We start from the raw sequence: 21240 nt of genomic DNA on the forward strand, positions 1-21240 counted from the left end.
GGCTATATCAGCTGCAAAGTACAAAGACCTCCAAGTCCTCAAAAAATTTACCACCAATGAGGCATTCTATGATGCTCTGCCGTATGACGATAAAGTTGAAGATGAGGGTCAAGACCAGTGAATGTTCATGCATTTTTTATTTTTTTATTTGTTTAAAATAAAAAATTTTTAAAATTTAATGGTTTTATATAGTTATTTTTTATGTGTTACAATAGAAAAACAGGCAAAGTCCTAATCAACGGAAAAAACAGCAGAGTCCAATTTGAACACATTTTGAAAAAACAAAATTTTCCATGAGCTAACATGATTTTCAGAATATTTATTTGTTAAAATTTGATGCTTAAATGGATGACCTTCCCTTAAAAATTAAAAAAGAATTGACAGTTTCTCACATAATTTGTAATAAAAAGGTTTCAAACCTTTAATTTAGGATTTCTCAAAATGTGAAAAATGTGCCTCTGCTGTTTTTTCCATTGTGCTCTTCATATGTGTGTGTATATATGTATATATATATATATATATATATATATATATATATATATATATATATATATATATATATATATATATATATATATATGTATATGTATATATGTATATATATATATATATATATAAATGTGTGAGTGTATGTGTATGTATTTATATATGTATTCATGTGTGCGTATGCATATACATATATTTATATTTATATATGTTATACATTTTTTGTAACAATAACTTTTATTTTTATTATTACTATTATTATTGTTAAATTTTGTTAAATACTAGTGTTGTTTCTTATTATTATTGTTTTATATCATTATATAAATATATTCCTAATAATTACTACTGTCATTCATATTTTATTATTATTAATATCAATTTAGTTTGTATTTACCTTTTATTATTATAATATCTGTTATTATTAAATTTATTTTTATATTATTACTAATATTATTATTAATCTGTTATTATTACTGATATTACTTTAATTTATAGTTATTTATATTATTGTTCTTGGTATTATTTTGTGGTTAACATCGTTATATAACTTTTACAGTCTCTATTATTTTTTCCTTTTCTTACAATTATCACCTTTTATCTGACTTTACTTTTCTTTTTATTATCACTATTTCTTATAATTTTATTTGATAGGTGTTTACTTGAGATTAGTATCATTACTATTTGTAAATATCCTTGATGTAAGATCTTTATTCAGAATAAATTTGATTTGATTTGATTTGATTTGATTAAAAATTTCTTTATTAAAATTGCACTTTTCTCGCTTTCATTTGCGCAAATTCATTTATAACGTCGTCATAATTAATATCTTTAACAATGTTATATTCAATATATATAATTGAAAGATTAGATAATCTTTCTTGTCCTATAGTAGATCTTAAATAATTTTTAATCAATTTCAATTTACTAAAACTTCTCTCACACGACGCAGTAGTAACTGGAAGAGTGAGAAATAAATTATAAATTGTAATAATGTGTCGTTAATAATATGTCATTAATAATGACAATAAGTTTTTTTATGTTGCTTTGATTAAAAATGAAAATTGCTTCACACATTTTTTAAATTCACCACATTACTACACACACAATACGTTTTATTCTATTGCCCACCAGATATCGTTGATTGAATTCGCGCCAAAATATTACAATTTGGAATTGGAAATGAATATAGAAATTTTAAATTGCAGTATAGAATTAAGTAGCACTGTATTGAAATACAGTACAGTGCTACTTAATAGGAAAAAAAAATTTTAAAAAATTAAAAAAAAAATTAATAGAAGTATTTATTAATAGAACAAATAATTTTTCGTCAGTTTAAAGTTCCATTTCACGGCCGCCTAATCTACGGGCCCTGTGCAAGTGCACCTGTTGCACCTGCCAAGTTACGGCACTGTATATATATATATATATATATATATATATATATATATATATATATATATATATATATATATATATATATATATATATATATATATATATATATATATATATATATATAAATTATGTCAGTGTATTCTACAAATAGAGTACTCAATGTTCTTAAAGAACAGAGCAATAAAAAATTAGTAAAAACACATATCTATTGTTTATCTTCAACATAATGTTTCACTATCAGTAGGTTTATCTGGAAGAGTCTTACTGATGAACCTACCGATGGTGAAACATTTTGTTGAAAATAAAAGATAGATAAGTGTTTTTACTAATTTAAATATATATATATATATATATATATATATATATATATATATATATATATATATATATATATATATTTATATATATGTATATATATGTATATATATATATATATATATACAGTGCCGTGGCGTGGTACATTTGGGCCCCCCCCAAATCATTTTTTTGGGCCCTAATTTTGTGGCATCACATTACAGGATATATATGCGTCACATTTTTTCTAAAGGCTAAAAACATCAAAAATAAGACATATAAGTATAGACAAACGTATATGTACGGATAATTATCAGAATAATGTTTGTTATATTATATTGGTAATACTTCAAAACCTGTAATAAATCACATATTCACAATTGTCACAGAAATGACTTGTGGCGAACTTTCATACTTGCAAATTTGTTGATTATCTCCTCATAATTTAATTTTCTTGCCACATCGTTCTCAATTGACAGCATCGCCAGAGAAGACAAGCGGTCATCAACCATTGTTGACCTATAAAAAGTGAAAAGAAATGCATAGAGCTACATCTATTATGTATAAAGTAGCAAGATTAAATATACTGACCTATGAAAAGTCTTAATCAATTTTAGCTTGCTGAAGCTACGTTCAGCACTTGCGACAGTTACTGGTGAGGTAAGGATTATGCGTAACACAATGGCAAGATTTGGATAAGTTTCTTGCAGCTCTTCTTTATAAATGTAATTAAGAAAATCATGTGCAGATTTCATGTGAGTACTTTCTTTCTCCTGTACCACTATGACAAATCGTTTTAATTCCATTTCCAGATCATCCGAATCTATATCGCCAAGCTTTGCTTGCAAATTTTTGCAATATAAAGACAAAGAATTTTCTTTACAGATTTGAATAAGATTCTCAGAACGGTATAGGAAGTCATAGAGCTCTGTGATACTACTGACTTGTTCAAAACGCTCCTTTACTGATCCCATTGACATATCAAGGAGTGGTAAAAAGAAATCAACTTTAAACTTCTGTTCTAATTGGATGGTGTGAGCTTCATCGGCACACTCGTATGAATGAATCATCTTTTTTTGTCGGGAACGCACTTCTGGAAAAATTTTTGCAATGTCCAACACTTCTGCGATTTCTGATGCTTTCATGTGTGCGTCTGAAAATCCAGTTTCACGATATTGCTGAAGAAATGTATATGTGGCCTTTATTTCACTATCCAAGACATCAAGGGAAGTTGTAGAGGACTGCAGAAGCTTACTTGATTTGTTAATTTGGTATAAAACGTCATACCAAATAACGATTGACAATATGAATGGCCATGTCATCATATATTCCATCAGCGAACATACTTCTGTAGCTGTTGCGCCATCTCTCTTCTCTAGAGCATACACTTCCAATTTTTCTAATGCCTCTAATATCTCTTTCAGGTGATAGCGAAGAGGTTTCACACAGTTTATTCTACTTTCCCATCTGGTATCGGATTGAGGCTTGACAGAAATGGGTATACATGACTTTAAAATATGCCATCGAGCAGGAGATGATGAAAAGAGTGTATACAATCTTGAAAGAACTCCGAAAAAAGTAATTGCACTGTTGGATGACTTTGCACCGTCAACAATGACTAGATTAAGTGAATGGTTTGCACACGGAACATATAGAGCTTTGGGATTCATTTGAAGAAGCCTAGCTTGAACACCCTTTGCCTTTCCTTTCATGTTAGCACCGTTATCATAGGATTGGCCTCGACAGTCAAGAATATTTAATTCCCACTTTTTTGTCTGATCTAGAAAGGCATCCAAAAGCCCTTTTCCAGTGGTATCATCTACCTTGAGATATCCAAAGAAATTTTCAGAAATGTTGATACCTGTCCCAGGAATGCAAACTACTGATCGTAGGATTATGCTCATTTGTTCTTTATGTGAAACGTCTGGCGTACAATCCAAAATAATGGAAAAATATTTCGCTTTCTTTACTTTGGAAAGGTTTTCGGCTTCAATCTCCTTGGCTAACAATTCAATCAACTCATTCTGGGTATCATTGCTCAAATAATGTTCATTAGTTTCTTTCTTCTGAATCCGACGTAAAAGTTCATCGAGCACACTATCATACTTCGCCATCAATTCAAACAACCCAAGAAAGTTTCCATTGTTCTTGGAACCAATGACCTCTTGTGAACCACGGAATCCAAGATTCCTCGCAGAAAGAAATAGAGTGATGTCTAGTAATCGTTCCAATACTGCTCTCCAAAATTTTCGCTCTTTTTGAAGCAACTTGTATTGATGCTCATCAATGGTTGTTTGATTCATTATGCCTGCAATGTTGAATTTGGTAAAATATATAAATATTTATTATATTTAATGACAAAATTTTTTTTAAAACAGTTTACCTTTTCGTAATGTCATCCACTGTTCAAAGCACCTGAGATGTGTACTTCCTGTTTCATGATCATTCAGTTTTTTGGATAAACCTTCCCATGTGTTCATCCCTTGTCGGAATGGTGAATCTGATATACCAAAAAGTTTGCAACAGAAGCAAAAAACTTTATTACTTTTCATAGAATACACAAGCCATGACCGTACAATAGTTTCTCCATTCTTCATCTGTCGTTTATAATAAGTCACTGAAAATCGTCGTCTTTCTTGATTGTGTGGAAAATCTATCTCAATTTGCTTTACACCACGTTCAACAATGTCACACCTCTGTGCATCAGAAACATTTTCTGGCCAATCAGAAGGATCATCACTGAGAAAAAGAAGTGGCAGTGTTGTGGCAGTTGGTATACACTCACAGATTGCCATATTAGAGTCTCCTTCAGCAGACAAACCAAAACAAGAAACAGAATCATTTTCTGCATTGGCTGTAACATCATTATTGGTTTCTGTTATTGCTACTGATTCACCATCAGCTTGAACTGCTGGTTTCAAAAATTGTGTAAGTTTGGGGTACTTAGTTATTACTTCCCTGGCTGCAGCTGCTTCTCTTCTCTTAGCTGCACCACTTTTCACTTTCTTCATTCCAATAATTAATACCTAAAAATAGAACAGATAGTTTATAAAATTTACTTTTAGGTCCTACTATAGTACTATACCTATTTAATTTATACAAATAAATTAAATGAAAAATAATAATGTCTCCTAAAAATAATAAACTTACCGGCTCAGCTGATTCAGCCACGCTCACTACGAATTTTGAATAATGACGATTGCGTTTCGGTTTAACCAACTACACACACATCATACAGTCAAATGAAGCAACTGACACGCAGAAATCAATATTTCAAATCGTATTTCAACTCACAATTTTTTATTACTATTCTAGAAAGTTATTAAAAAAATTAAAGAAAATACTTTTTAAAATATTATAAAATTTTAAAATGTTGTATTGCTGACGGCCCACCGGGAAATATCCCGGTGTGAAAACTCCATGTGAAATAGGAAAACTCATCTTTAAATAAACTGTTCATTATAATATAAATTTGTCAATCTAGTTTGTTTTATTTACATAATTTTTTGCATGCTATTTATGATATCATAATTTGTATTATAATTTTTATTGGTTTGTAACAATTCTATTTGTCGGTTAATATTTCTCTGTAATGTCTTCAAATTTTGATTTTATATTTATATCCAGAGTTTTAAATTGTTATTTAATCTTTTGAAAATGTAGTATGTTAACTACGAAACATGTCAAGATTAAAAAATTCCGTGTTTTTCATAAAAGTATGAGTAAAAATTTTAGAGTTAAGCTACTATATAGATACAGAAACTAAACAAGGATGTCCATTCTCATCAGTTGTTTTTTTTCACATTAAAATTGTCTTAGTAGCATTTATTTTATTTTATAGTTTGAATATAATTGATAATTATCTGTTAAAATAATAAAATGCCATAAAAAATTTTATCATTTTTTAAAAAACGGGCCCCTTATATCTCGTGGGCCCCCCCCCAAATGGGGGGTTTGGGGGGCCTTTGCCACGGCACTGTATATATATATATATATATATATATATAGAACCCTTAGATGTTGTCCGAAAGTTTTTTCGATATTTTGTTGACAAAAAGTAAAAATTGAAATGCAAGACCGGAATTTTTTTTTTTTAATAATGATAGACTGCCTGCCCCAACCAAACCCTTAGTCGATGTAGCAGCACTCCCTTGCGGGTCAGGCTATTTGTCAGTCGATGTAGCAGCACTCCCTTGCGAGTCAGGCTATTTGTCAGTCGATGTAGCAGCACTCCCTTGCGAGTCAGGCTATTTGTCAGTCGATGTAGCAGCACTCCCTTGCGAGTCAGGCTATAAGATAGTCGATGTAGCAACACTCCGCGCATGATTTACAGTAAAAAAAATAAAAATAAAAACATTTTATTAAAAAAAATAAAAATAAAAACATTTTATTAAAAAAAATAAAAATAAAAACATTGTTTATATTGTTAAAAACATTCAAAATGTTATAAAAACATTCAGAATGTTTTTAAAAACATTCTGGTCAATTAAATTTGCGTTTTTGTGGTTTTTTTAAAAAACGATTAATTTGTAATTAAATTAATGGTTTTTACTTTCGTCCAACACGGAAATGTTGGACGAAAGTCAAAAGTAATTAAAAGTGACGTATGTGTTGGCGTAAGAATCACTTTTTTCCTTCCGCTCTTCCTAAAACCAACAAACTATAGAACTATATATATATATATATATATATATATATATATATATATATATATATATATATATATATATATATCGTTTATGCTGAAAATTAACAGCTGCGTAAAATCCGGCAGACATTGATCAATATTCTATACTATATTTAAACAATTTAAAGTAAATGAAAAGAAAAATAAATTAAAATTGATTCAATCATGCTATTACAAAGTAAAAACTGTAATTTTTTTAATAATATTTTGTTGTTTATGTTTACAATCTGGCTGTACTACACATCCCAGAAGCCTTTGCATTAGCAATTACAAGAATTTAATGCAAATTTTGCTGAGTCGCACCCCACTGCTTTACATTATTTATCATATTATGCAGAGAAATTTGGGTGCTTGACAATGTTTCAGCATTTTTGTTGTGAGAATTGTTTGAATTCTTTGAATCAAATGGTAAGATAACATAAAAACAAGCTCTTCAGCAATTTATCAAATGTTAGTATGATCCTACAAGTCATGTTATTTGAAATCTTCGAATAAATGTTTTTATTAACAAAATATCACTAAAAAAGGTTTCTTTTACAAGGATTAAGCAATAAAAACAATTTCCAATTGTGGTTGAAGAACTTTGTAATCATTTTAACCATGTTTAAAGCTTTCCGATAATCATGATTTTCGATTATGATTAAAGTCTTACGATTTAAAAGAAATAAAGACAAAAATGACTTCATTAAAATTTGTTCAAATCTTGAAAAAATGTAAAGTATGATAAAATAACATAATGGTAAAATGAACGGTGTATTATCGAAATTATAAAGCCGTTCATGATTTTTTCACATCCAATACCTTTATTTGATCCTAATATTTTTAGAGGTTTCAATCTTCTCAACTTCTCAACAATACAAAGTAGATATATGAAAAATATCAATAAAGCTTGTTGGGCTACCATATCAAAAAAGTCTCTCATTCACTCACACACACACACTCTCTCTCTCTCTCTCTCTCATTCTCTCTCTCTCTCTCTCTCTCTCTCTCTCTCTCTCTCTCTCTCTCTCTCTATATATCTATATCTATCTATATCTCTATATATATCTATATATATATATATAAATATATTTATATATATATATATTTATATTTATATATGAGAGAGAGAGAGGCACTAAAACTAGCTACATAAAAAATAAATATATCAAAAACATTGCCAAAATCTTTTTTAAGTTTCTTTTAGATTAAATTTAGGAGATTTGAAAAAGTAAAATAAAATCGTCAAATAAAATAAAAATCGTGTCAAATAAAACAATAGAAGAAACTTTGATACTTTTGTTTTATTTAACGTGATTTTTTTTTAATACTTTTTATGCAGAATGAAATTTTGTAGTAATTAATACAGTGCAAAGTTTTCCTTACTCATTTATAGAAAATTTTAGCACGTTTAACTTTATTGTCAAAATTTGTTTTTACTGGCGTGTTAATTCAGAAATAAAAAGTAAGAATTTTAATTAAATATTCTTTCAGGGTTGTTATTATTATTTTTTTTTTTGTTACTTTTTTTTTGTTTTTTATTTCTTCACAATAACTATTACAATAAAATGAAAGAAAAATGCCTATAAATAAAAAATTACAAATTTTGTTGCATATAAAATAAGAACGCGGAGACTTGCAGAAGATTAGATGATCTCGTCATCAAGAGCCGCTTACCATCGTTACGTGTTCAAAACAAATTTGTAATGTGTATAAAATAAATAAGACAGTCAAATAAAGTATATAAAACGAAAGTTACAAGTAAAAATCTACGTTTTATATAAATACTTAAAATAAAAGACTTGATAGGTATAAAATGTATAAATTAAAATAACATGATTCACAAAAATAAAATTAATAAAACAAAATTTAAATATACAAGTATATAGTCAAACAAATATTTTTTATATATGAATTCGTAAAAACATAAATAAATCAAAATAACTAAATTTAAAAATATATAAGTATGTTTTCAATTGAGAGAATAATATTTTTTAATTTCCTTTTAAATGCGAAAAAGTTTCAGTCTTGATAAAAATCAAAATGTTTCAAATATATATTGTTCCATAGAAACGCCCCTCGAAAAGAAATACAAAACTTGCCTAAATTGGTTCTGAAAACTGGTTGAAGAAGGAAATTATCATTTCGTAAATTACATTAATTTTTTTCTTTTAAGGAATATAAATTGTGAAAAGAAACCGGAGCTGTACGAGTTTTACATTTAAACATAAAACACAGTACATTAAAAATATTTAGTTGAAATATATTTAAAATATTCATTTCAATAAAAAGAGGCATAGCATGTGAAAAACGGTCTTTAAAATTAATAAGACGTGCAGCATGTTTCTGTTGGCGATGAAGAGGTTCTAATTTACTTTTATTAACTGTCTAATTTACTTTTGTTATCTGTCAAATATGTCTGAGATATATTTTCAGCTAACATAAAATATGTCCAACATAATTTCTATCGACATATTTTGACACAATTTTATGTCTGAGTTATTTTCTGCTGACATAAAATATGTCCCACATATTTTCTATCGACATATTTGAACATATTTTTATGTCTGAATTATTTGCTCTTTGATATTCTTGAAATCAATCTAACAAATTTATTGCGCATTTCAGCTTAATTTAAAGACTAAAGTGAAAATAGTTTAACAAATTTGTTGCTTTTTTGCAATCAATTGTGCTTCATAAAACTTCATAAATCAGAAGAGTTTGAATTACATAATGTAATACACGTAACACAAAGAATCTGAAGCGCATAAAATCGATAAATTCTCTGGTCCAATGCTAACTATAACGATCCAGCTTTTTGAATCGTATTTGATGATGAAATGCGACAACTTTTGATTAAACATGGACCAAAACAAGTCGATCAGTTTGACTTTCCTAAAGACAGTATGCAAAGAATATTTTCAAAAAACCATTACAACCGCCGGCTTGTTAATGGAGATGAAGTTCGCAGACATTGGCTGCAGTATTCTGTAAGTAATAACTCTGTATTGCTTCTGCTGCAAACTGTTTACCAGTAGCACAACAGCTGCGTCATCTCTTTCTTCCAATGGTTTACATGATTGGAAAAACATTTCCGCAATTCTGTCAGGGAATGAGAAAAGCAGTGAATATCTTGTGAATTTTCAGTCATGGGAAGAGTTCGAGCTGCGACTGCGAAACAATGAAACAGTTAATGCCGAACATTTGCGTTTTGTTAAAAAAGAAGAACAGTATTGGCAGCAAACCTTGAAGCGGCGGGTAGCTTTAGTAAGAGTTCTTGGTACACAAAATCTTGCTTTTCGTGGAACACATGAGAAACTGAACACTGCTGATAACGGAAACTTGTGTAATTTTGAGCTTTATTTGACCCACTCGGACCCACGAATGACTGAAACTATGATTAAGCAGTTTATTGCAAACGCTATTTCTAGTTTTAAGTTAGTAAAAAAATTCAAAATTAACTTTTAGTTGACACAGCAATACAATTGGTTGAAGAAAGATTTACTCTTATGTAAACAATAAGTTTGTTGTTTGGTTTTCTCTATGATGTTCACAGTTTACAGAGTGTAACTAGCAAAGATGTTATGGAGCATTGCTTGAATTATGAGAAAGCTTTGCAATATGGAGAGAAGAATAAGCTAACACAATCTGTTAGATTATTTTTAAATATAAAATTTAGTAAATATTTGCTATATTTACTAAATTTTTGCTATATTTACTAAATTTTATATTAAAATAATTTAAGAGATTGTGTCCCCAACACTGTTATAGCTTTATAAATCCTCTTGACACTTCCAGTTTTCGTGGCTAGCAGCGAGCAAAGCTTCTCAAAACTCAAACTAATAAAAACATTTTCAAGAACGTGTATGCAGCAAGAAAAACTTGCTGGATTAGCTACTCTGTCAAGTGGACATGATACTCTAGAAACACTGAACTGACGGAGCTTGTTTCTACATTTGCAAAAACGAAAGCGCAAAAAGTGAAGTTTTGAAATTATTTATTAATTTATTATAAAGTTACACGAATATACGTTTATTTATGATTATGTATATATTCATCTGATTGTAAATACAAATGTGAAAGTAAGTTGAGGAGGGGGTGGAGATGCAGTATGTCAGATTCGCCTAGGGCGCCAAATACTCTAGCGCCGGCCCTGCATTCACATAAAAATCATGTGATAATTGCGAATTTGAGAAAGAGTATTTATAAAACTCTTCACGTGATTATCAGTGTTTAAATTTATCAAGTTTAAATTAAAGTCTCCGAGTAAGTATAGATATTCCTTTGAAGTTTGAATTAATAATCGCCCGAAGTCGTTTTCAAATGGATTGCAATTGCCATTGGGTGGTCGATATAAAGCTGTTATAAACGAATTTTTTCTTTTCAGTTTACTATCTCTATAGTTAATGATTCACAATTCGAGTTATTCACACTTAGGCTATCTATTTTTTTACACGTCAACGAGTGGTAAATAAATATGCGTATGCCTCCGCCAATACCGTTTTTTCTTACAGACAGACTTATAATCTGTTAAATGCAAATTAGAGTTACTCATATCTTCACTTTGGCACCAGGTTTCTGTAAGACAGATTATACTGAATTTAAAATTTATATTATTTAGCATTAATTTTAGATTTTCAAAGTTTTTGCTCATGCTTCTAATATTTATATTTAGTAATGACATGTAATGTAGTGATTTATTTAAAATACTTGAAATCTCATGAACTTTAAAATAGTTAGTTTTTAAGGAATAATTGTCAAGAATGATTACGTCAGGATAAATGTTCTTTAAAAAATGACGTACGTTTTCACCAGAAAATGTATTAAAAAAATTAAAATTAATTGTTTCCGCCATTTATAAAGACATGAAAATAAAAAAATTACAAAGTTAAATAAATAAAAAATGCATTACTTTTACTTTGGAACATTGATCGAGTATTTACCGCGTTTTTCAAATGAATAATTTTGTCATACCTCACTGCAAGGTTTTCTCCCTTTAGACGTCGTTCTTTAACTTCTGCATATAACTTTTTTCTAATATCAACTGTCATTTTGGAAAAATCTTCGTTGTCATATATTTTCGTCATATAAATCGTCATATAAATCGTCATCATATATTTTTTTGAATATATAAAAAGTATAACAAAAAAAGTTCATTTGTTTATTCTTTGTTAAATTAAACAAAAAATAATTTTTTGTTTTTCTCAATTATTCCGTTACCAGTGTAGCTATCAAAGAATTAGGGTTGCCAGATGTCCGGTTTTTACGAAGGAAAACACAGTAAAAAAATTTATTTTTACAGGTTTGGCGCTGTATTCTCCTCCGTAAAAACCGGACATCTGGCGACCCTACGAAGAAGACTTGACTTTAAACACCCAGTTAAGAAAGAGAAAACAACTTTTTTTGCTTTTTTCATAAACTACTTAAATACATGGCCTGCTATTCTGTTTAAAATAGAGAGAAAAAAATCGCATATTTTGTCGGATGGACAATCTTTTTTTTTTTTTTCAACATCTTCGCCTTCAACAAGGCTGCAAGCATAGTCATAGTATTTTACTAGTCTGGAAACACGGGCTGTTTTATTATAACACTTAAGTTCCTCTCTATACTAGTGCATCAAATTGCAGACATTGTATTTCGCTATAGTATACTATAGCAACTTTACTAGTAAAGTTGCATATATTCTGGGACAAATATTGAAATGGCAGGAGCAAATTGTGTTTGTTTTGGCTAATCAGTTTAAAGTTATTATTTTGGATTGCATATATATTTCGTATATAAAATAAAGACATCAGCTGTTGATAAATGTTGTGGCGCAGTGGTTAGAGCGCTTACTTTATAAGCAAGAGATCCAGGTTCGAAACGAACTTCGGACGTTATTTCGCGTCACTGTAAGGAAGGAGGCTGAACTTCCTAGTTAAATCACTTCCGCGGTGCTCTGTGACAAGACCGTTAGGTCTTCTTGGGGCACCCAAATAACAATATTAAAAAAATATATATATATATAAAATGTAGTTACGTCACAGAGTTTGTAGTGGTCACGGCTGTTTCAAGCGAGCTTTACGGCTTCTTGTTTTTTTTTTGAAAATATTCACTCTAGGGGTGTTACTAAAACTTTTATAACTTTTATATTTGAGAAATATTTGAGATACTTTTGTGCTGTTTACAGCAAGAATAAAAACGCCAATAAAATGTTATATCTTATGACATTTAACAATTAAATTAAAAAATTTCTTTAATTTTTGAATAAACGCGGCAAATGATGAACTTGGCTAAGTTTTAGTAATTTGATGTTACTTTTTATAAAAAAAAATTCAAAAAGAATATATTTTCGATATTTATTAGATCTACGCATTTTTGGAATATTATATAAACAAAAAAATCGTACTTAAATGTTTAAGGTTAACTAAAACAGACTTTATTTTTAGCCAGGAAAGCAATTCGAATTTTCGCAAATTTACGAAAATGTCGTTTATCCCCCGATAAACTGTTAAATATCTACGTATCTAGAAATTTTTGAAAACAATTTCACAAAGCCGATAAAATTGATTCCGTTACAAAATAAAACCAGATCTCAATTTTAAAATATTTAGCCTAAAAATTTTAAGCTATAACGGGTGATGCGGAAGTTATCAGACAAAGTAAAAACGTCAATAACTTATTTATAGATAAAAAAACAAACTACTATTATTTTTTTTTTAAATAAAGCATTTATCTTTTAATAAAAATATATTATTTTTATATGAAAAAACACCACCATCTGCAATTGATCTCAATTTTGCTCTAACGCCTTTCATATGCGACTGTAAAAAGTTTAAATCAATTTCTTGTAGTTTTAGTTTAATGCGATCAATCAAAACTTGCTCATTTGAAGTTTGCCAATCTCCCTCGTAAACCTTCTGTGCCAAATGTCCCCAAAAATTTTCAATTGGTCGTGCTTGAGGCACATTTGGGGGATTGGATTCTTTATCAACGTAATAGACATATTGGTCCATCCAATTTAGAGAATCTTTAGAATAATGAGAACTTGCTAAATCTGGCCGAAATAAATAGCTAAAGTCTCCATGATACTTGTGAATAAATGGAAGAAGTCGTTTTTCTAAACATTCATTAATATAGATTGATGAATTGATCGCTACAGCCTTGGAAATGCGAAACAATGGCTCGGACATACCATGGTCAGATATGGCTATTCACATTAATAATTTTTGTGGAAATTTCTCTTTTCCTATAAAACGAACACTTTCTGGGCATGTCTTATTGTTGTTTGTGTAGTATCCAGAATTTCCAGGCATGTTGTCCCCTGCAAAACAAAAGTATTTTTCGTCATCGATTACTAGAAGCGATTTTGTGTTATAGAGTTGGTTAACTAGTTTCCTGCTTCTTGTCTTTGCCTTTATTTGTTGTTCTATAGTGTATTTTGGAGTCTTTTCACGTTTTCTATAATTAATATTCATTTTTTTTAACTGACGACCAATTGTCGATTGATTTACACCGAATTTAATACCTATTTCTCTGACTGACCCCTTTTCGATTGTTGACAAGTCTCCTTAATTCGGCTTTCTTTTCTCTAGTCCAGGATGTCGGACAACCAGGGTGCTTTCTATCAGAAAACGATTGAACAGTTTCAAGTCTTTTTAGGTTATGATATATTGTACTTCGAGCAAATCCTTCCTTTTCAAAATGATATATACGATTTTTTTTTTTTTTTCATTAGGTTTATTTACAAATAAACATTTTTAGTCGCTTTCGAAAAGATTCTCGTTCAGCTGCATTTAACCTCATTTTATATAATTGTGTTTCAAATAATAAAGTTTATATTTTATAGAACGTTTATGCCTACGCATAAAACCACAAAAACTAATTATTATGCTCAAATAATGAAATTAGGATTTGTCCGATAACTTCCGTATCAGCCGTTAGTTTTTAAAAAACCTAAGCACACATTACTTTCACAGCACTTTATTCTGTGCACACAGTTCTAATAATGTTCTGAGAATGTTAATAAGTAAAGAATACATTTTATTGCGTGTTTAAATTTACAAATAGTTATTTGAAATTGTTTTTATTCTTATAAAAAATTATTTCGAATACCGTAAACCGGGGTAACTTTGTACCAATTTTGATAAAGAAGATAACTTTTTGAAAAAAAGGAATATTTTCCCAAAACTATTTTGATGCTAAAAGTTGTGCATTACTAATATCATTTAATTAGTAAAATGGCGTATTCATTATATTCACCAAATCCAAGATTTTATGGAAATAATGAGGTGGTCAATGTTACCCGCCAATGGGGTAACTTTGTCATAAATTGTTTTTTTAGCACCGGATGTAAATTAAGTGTTATTAACCACATTTAATGTAATTTAAACTTACAGTAGCTTTTATTTCAAAAAGGGATACCTAAAATATGTCAAGAAATTAAAAAAGGGACAATAAAAATAAATATAAACAGTATTAAAGAAACATATTAGCTAAAATAATTTATTTATTTTTTAATTATTTTTTTATTAAATGTCAGAAAAAGCAAAAAATAAGAGAGTACAAACAATTTGTAACATAAACTCTTCGTAACACAACTTATTTCAATTTATAACAAAACTTGTATAACACAACTTGTAACACAAATTGCGACAATTTGTAACATAAACAATTTGTAACATAAACAAACAATTTGTAACATAAACTCTGTTTTTTTAAGAAAAATTTAGGCATCTCTTCAGTAATCTATCATAAATTCAATAGAGACTGATTCACCTTCAGATGCTGTTTCTGTTTCACTATTGTATTCTACAGAAATAGATTTTCCTGGTTCAATTTTAAGTCTTTTTTTGGATATATTTTTTTTATTCTTATTTTTACTTTGTGTAACATCTTTCTTATCACCACCTTCATTTTTTTTCTCATTTAATATGTCTAAAAGGCTCTGGTCTAAAGCTTTACGAGGACTTAAGGCGTTTTCACTTGGTAATTTGATATACACAACATTAGGATTAAATGGCACCAAACCACAAGCTCTAAATCCACTGATTAAATTTTTTATCGAACATTCATTAATAGATGTCATTAAATCATTCAGCAACTTAGAGAAATCTTCTTTTGGTAACGTTGCAAATTTTTTACCACGAGAAGTAAGTTTCCAACCCAGAAGTATACTTCTCCAGGCTTTTTTTAATGGTGCAAAGAATGCAACATCAAGAGGTTGAAGTAAATGGGTTGAATTGGGCAGAAGGCATATGAATCTAATGTTATATTTTTCACAAGAATGAATAACTTTATGACTTAAATGGGAGGAGAGATTGTCACCTATTAATGCTTTTTTTCCTGTTTGTTTCTTAATGCATGGCAATAATGTTCGAAAAAACCAATCCTCAAAAGTAACTTCATCAAACCAGCCAGATTGGGTTCTATTATAGCGAGAATTTTTTGGACCATGTTTTATCCATAAATTGTATAAATGTGTGCTTTTAAAAACTGTATATGGTGGAAGAATTTCTCCAGCACCATTTCCACAAAACATTACAGAGAAACAAGCTTTACTGCTATTCATTATTCTCTCAGGGTACTTAGTTCCACGCTTCATAACAACTTTTTTATTTCCAGGGTCATCACGCAAATTTGTTTCATCATAATTCCAAATGTTACAAGGTGGAACTCCTTCAAGCTCAAGTCTAATATTGTCAAAATAAATTTTTTATTGCTCTTTGATTATAGCTGCACGTTTTCTTTTAATATTTGATGCTATTCTATGGGTTAACTGTGAACGTTTCATAAAACTTGAGACCCAATCATCACCAGGAGTATTGTTTTTAAATATTTTTACAGTACGATTTTGCGATTTTAAATAACCAGCTACTAACATTTTAACATCAAGTTTATTTAATGGAAATCCCCAATTACACATGACCTTGATTCTAGATGAAAATAACTGCTCCTCATCATAAGTAAATATGGTTGGTGCACCAATGCATTTTTTATGCTTTGACTTCATTTTATTATGTATAGTGCTTCTTGGTATACTAAACCTTTTTGAGGCTTGACAAATAGACATACCCTCATTAATTGCACCCATACACTCTTTCAAAAGAATGGTATTAGAAGTGTTGTATGCACGTTTTCCAACACTATGCTTGTTATATTTACGAGGCATTATGCTTTAAACAAAAGTGAATATAAACAACACAAGCAAACTGCAATGTAGTAATTTATTAAACTATAATATGATTTTATTAAATTGCAATTAAATTTAAAAATAAGAGTCTGTAAATTTTGTTATAAAGTTAACAAAGTTATGATTTAGCAACAACAACAACAAATAGTTTAACAAGAAAATATACTTTTTTAATAATCCTAAAATACATTCATGCAAAAAACTGTTTTTCAAAATAAACAATTCGGATAACATGCTTCAAAAAAATATTATAGTTAGAATAAATAACGATCAAACTACTTTAAAATGAATATTATTTACATGGCCAAAGTTACCCCAAAAGAGTATAAACCTACGGTAGCGATTCCACGGCTTAACAAAAAACATTTGACGTTTGACAAAAAACACGTAATTTTCATAAACTTTGCTCTGTTATATCTTTTTGCATGGTTCAGCCAGCGCCTTGAGGTTTTTTTCATCAGTTAGTGTTATTCAATTTCTTTCCAACCATATATAGAAAGTACTAAGCTTTGTATGGCTTCATTTATATATTACCCATATCTTGAGACCACTTTTGATAAAAAAACATGTCGCGGGAACGTTTTTTTAAAAGAAGCTTTTGAAGGTAAGGATTCCTAAGATCTTAAACACATCTAATTTTTATGAAACTTTCCATATTTATCAAGAAAAGGACGAGGAATCTAATGGAATCTGGACGTTTTTTAACATTTATACAAAAAATTTTAGTTCTCAGCGTTTAAAAACTTCACGGTTGATTTATATAGAAAAAAAAGTGTTTTTGAAAAACGTCCAGGTGGAAATTGCAAGTTTAGCCTTTCCTCTATTTAAAACAAGTATTTAATTAAGTTTACCTAAAGAATTGGTACTTAGGATTTGCATATATAAATTATGTGTGTATATATATATGCTTTTGTTCGCGTATTTAATGACGTTATCTGTTTTGATTTCTGCGTTTGTTTTGGTTAGATTATGAAAATTAAATTGAAAGTGAAAGTATAATTCTTAAAATTTTAATCAAATGAAAATACATCTTTTACTTTTTCCAATGTAAAAGGTCTGCATTCTTCAAGAAAGTTAAAATCTTGATTTTTACTATTTTAACTACAGGTTGCTCTTATTTCAACAGTTTTTTTCAAAACAAAAACCTAAAAATAGTATTCAACAAAAGCTTATGAAAATGGAGTTGTGTAAGAAATTCTTTATTTCTTTTTATATTTTTTTTGCCTCTATTTATTTGTTGATTAAATACTATGAACTCTTGTAAAAATTATTTTAATTCCTTTTTTTTAGGTGTTGACATAAGCAATAGTCTCACCAAAATGGTTGCTCCATCTTTAAGTCAAGAAAGTAAGTCAAAATTACAAATTAAGAATACTGTAGCACAAATTTTTTACATTTTATTAATTCTAATTATTGAAACCAAAATAATCCACCCATTATTTTCCTTTATGTCACTTAAATTAAGTTTAATTTTAATTTTAGTCTCTGACACTGTTATGGATTATCTAAATATTAATGGAGGCATTGTATCCCTCAAAAATCCAGATTTGGTTTTAACCAATCGCCATTTTTTACAAATTTGTAAAGAAAAAGATAAATTTAACTTGACATGGCCAAAGTAAATCGTGCCAAAAATTTTGATTTAAGAAAGTATTTTTTAAGCTCTGCTTTATCTTTTATTGGTGCTTTTCCGGATGTTGTTGGTTTGTCACCTTCTGATGCTTGTTCTACCCCAACTTCTATCCACAATAGTGAAATTGTTCCAAATCAAATTACTGTTTCTGTATCTTCTGATTTAAACTTGCAAATTGCTAATGATGATTTTTTGTGTTCTGTTACCCCAAACTCTATTGTATACACCCCTTTAGGAAATGATTCTGAAAATTTTCTTCTTGAAGCGCAAGTTAATGAAGTGAATCTGCCAGTTTCCAATTCAGATAAAAAACTACCTATATTATCAGGTGATTTGGCCTATCAAATAAAAAAATACAAACAGAGAATTAATCATCTTAAATTACAAAATAGACCTTTAAGCTTTTCAGGATGATCACTAGTTTTGGTTAAAAGTTAACCCATTACTTAGTGATACTAGTGTGACTTAGGAGCGTTTAGTGCCACAGGGTCTGTGTGTTTTGTGATTGTGATGTTATTGTTGTGATGTTTTGTGTTGATAGACAACTTGGCTTACCTTCTCGATGGTGTCTATTGTTAAAAATGATTACTAGTTTGTTTCGTTACTGAAACTTGCTACTTCCAATCATTCACTAAAAGCCAAGAAATAAGTTTTAGAATAAAAACATTTTTCTATGTTATTTTCATTTTTTTATCTTAGGCGTTTTCATAGGTTCACATAAGCAATCTTAAAGAGTAAGTTTCTTATTTTATACTTATTTAGTTTTAAATGTTTTTAATTTATATATTTTTAAAATGAATTAACAAAATATTTTTAACACGTTATTGTGTATCTGTGTATCTATTATTTTAAAGTTAGTGAATTTTTACACTTTTTATGCAGAAATACTTTTCTTAAACTCAAAATTTTCTTAAACAGGAAAACACTCTAAAAAATTAGAAATTTTTATCTTAGGATAGGATATGCATATTTTACCCTAAGATAGAAATTTCTAAATTTTTAGACTGTTTTCCAGGAATAAGTGCTTTTAAATTATCTAAAATGTATACCACATATATGTGGTATACCCTTAATACAGTGTAATTATCTACCTTAGATAGAAAATTATATCTTTATTATCTTAATCATATTAAAAATAATGATTTTTGTATAATTTTGTATCTTAAAAGTAAAAGAAATTTTACCTTTAAACATATAATTTTTTACCTTGAAAAGTAGAAAATTTTACCTTACTAAAGGTAATATCACATATTTTACTACTTATTTTAAACTAAAATTAAAAAGCTCGTATAAATTTTTGTTTTTATTATGCTGTATTGCAATTTACATAATAGAAAATAAAAAAAATAAACGTGAAGCAATAACGATGGTGCAAAAGTCTGCTACCAAATATTGCATCACTAACATACATAAATCAAACAATATTTAATTAAAAAAAAGTACAGTGTATTAAAAGTTACAGAAATCTATTTTAAAATAAGTGTATTAATTAAGTTACATAGTTTTATTTCAAATCTTGATTTTAAGTGTAAGCTATTATTTATTATCTATTTTGTTGAATTCAGAAAAATAATATCTCAAAATCTAAGGTTATCTTAATGTGAATTATCTAGTTTCAAAGTCAGCGGCAGTGTATGGTGATATATTTGACTAATCTAGCTGACTTTTACAACTGGTGCCACTGCATGACAAACATTTCTTTTGCTTTAAAAGCAATCAAAATCTGTAAATTTCTTAAAAGTTGTTGCATGTAACTTGCGATGATGTTTCTGCAAATCGCAAGTTGTTGAAAAAGCATTTTAAATGATTCGTTTTTACCTAATCCACCACATTAAAATAAGACAACTTGGTACTGTATTATTTAAATATAATTTTTCCAACTTCAAACATACGGGAAAAAAAGATATATGTAAGGATAGTAAGTTTATACTGTGGAACCATATTGCTTATATATTCTATGAAGACAGAGAATGTGGCTGTTGCATTTTACCTAAACTTACTTTTGAGCATATAAAGTTGACAAAATATTTGTTAAAAAGTGTTAAACTTGCTGCCTAAGTAATAAGTTTTTGCTGTATTCAAAATTTTATTACATTATGGAAATGTAATGTATTTAGCTACACGGTTAATATAAAGTGGTAGTAAGTTGGTGGGGCATTTTTTTATATTAACACGGTTAATATAAAGTGGTATTAAGTGGTAGGGCATTTCCATTCCAGTGAGTCAAAAAAAAATGAAATTTTAAAACGAATATTTTTTTAATTCGGAAGATGGAATTCAAAAGAAGATGGGTGATATTTTGATTATCTAAAAAAAATTATAGAAGACAAGTGTTTCTTTATGTTTTAATTATTCAAACTTCGCAATAAATAAAAAAATTTTTGAGACGAAAAAAAAAAAAAAAATTTATTACACGTGATTATAATATTTAAAACTGATTTCATAGCTCAGATTTTTTTGATTTTCAAAGATAATGATGTCTTCTAATATTTCATTATCATAAATTGCAACTAAGTAGCTTGGAGGTATCTTAAATTTTATGCCGAAGTGAACAACATTTTGAATTTCCGTGCGTGGTTTAAAAGATCTAATTAT

The 21240-nt window shown here is 28.6% G+C and overlaps 2 protein-coding genes across 2 annotated transcripts; both read right to left on the bottom strand.

Annotated features, from left to right (window-relative positions):
* Positions 1 to 2458: 2458 nt before the first annotated feature.
* LOC136083652 (zinc finger MYM-type protein 1-like) lies at positions 2459 to 5527 on the bottom strand. The gene is made up of 4 exons (XM_065803178.1): positions 5326 to 5527; positions 4559 to 5201; positions 2767 to 4483; positions 2459 to 2694 (listed from the first exon to the last, which is right to left on the bottom strand). The coding sequence occupies exons 2-4, from the start codon at positions 5184 to 5186 to the stop codon at positions 2559 to 2561; spliced, it is 2481 nt and encodes an 826-aa protein (XP_065659250.1). The 5' UTR covers positions 5187 to 5201; positions 5326 to 5527; the 3' UTR covers positions 2459 to 2558.
* A 10033-nt stretch (positions 5528 to 15560) lies between these two features.
* LOC136083063 (uncharacterized) lies at positions 15561 to 16991 on the bottom strand. The gene is made up of 2 exons (XM_065802471.1): positions 16600 to 16991; positions 15561 to 16512 (listed from the first exon to the last, which is right to left on the bottom strand). The coding sequence occupies exons 1-2, from the start codon at positions 16989 to 16991 to the stop codon at positions 15561 to 15563; spliced, it is 1344 nt and encodes a 447-aa protein (XP_065658543.1).
* Positions 16992 to 21240: the final 4249 nt, after the last annotated feature.

Source organism: Hydra vulgaris, chromosome 08 (assembly GCF_038396675.1).
Source record: "Hydra vulgaris chromosome 08, alternate assembly HydraT2T_AEP".
Lineage (NCBI taxonomy): Eukaryota > Metazoa > Cnidaria > Hydrozoa > Anthoathecata > Hydridae > Hydra > Hydra vulgaris.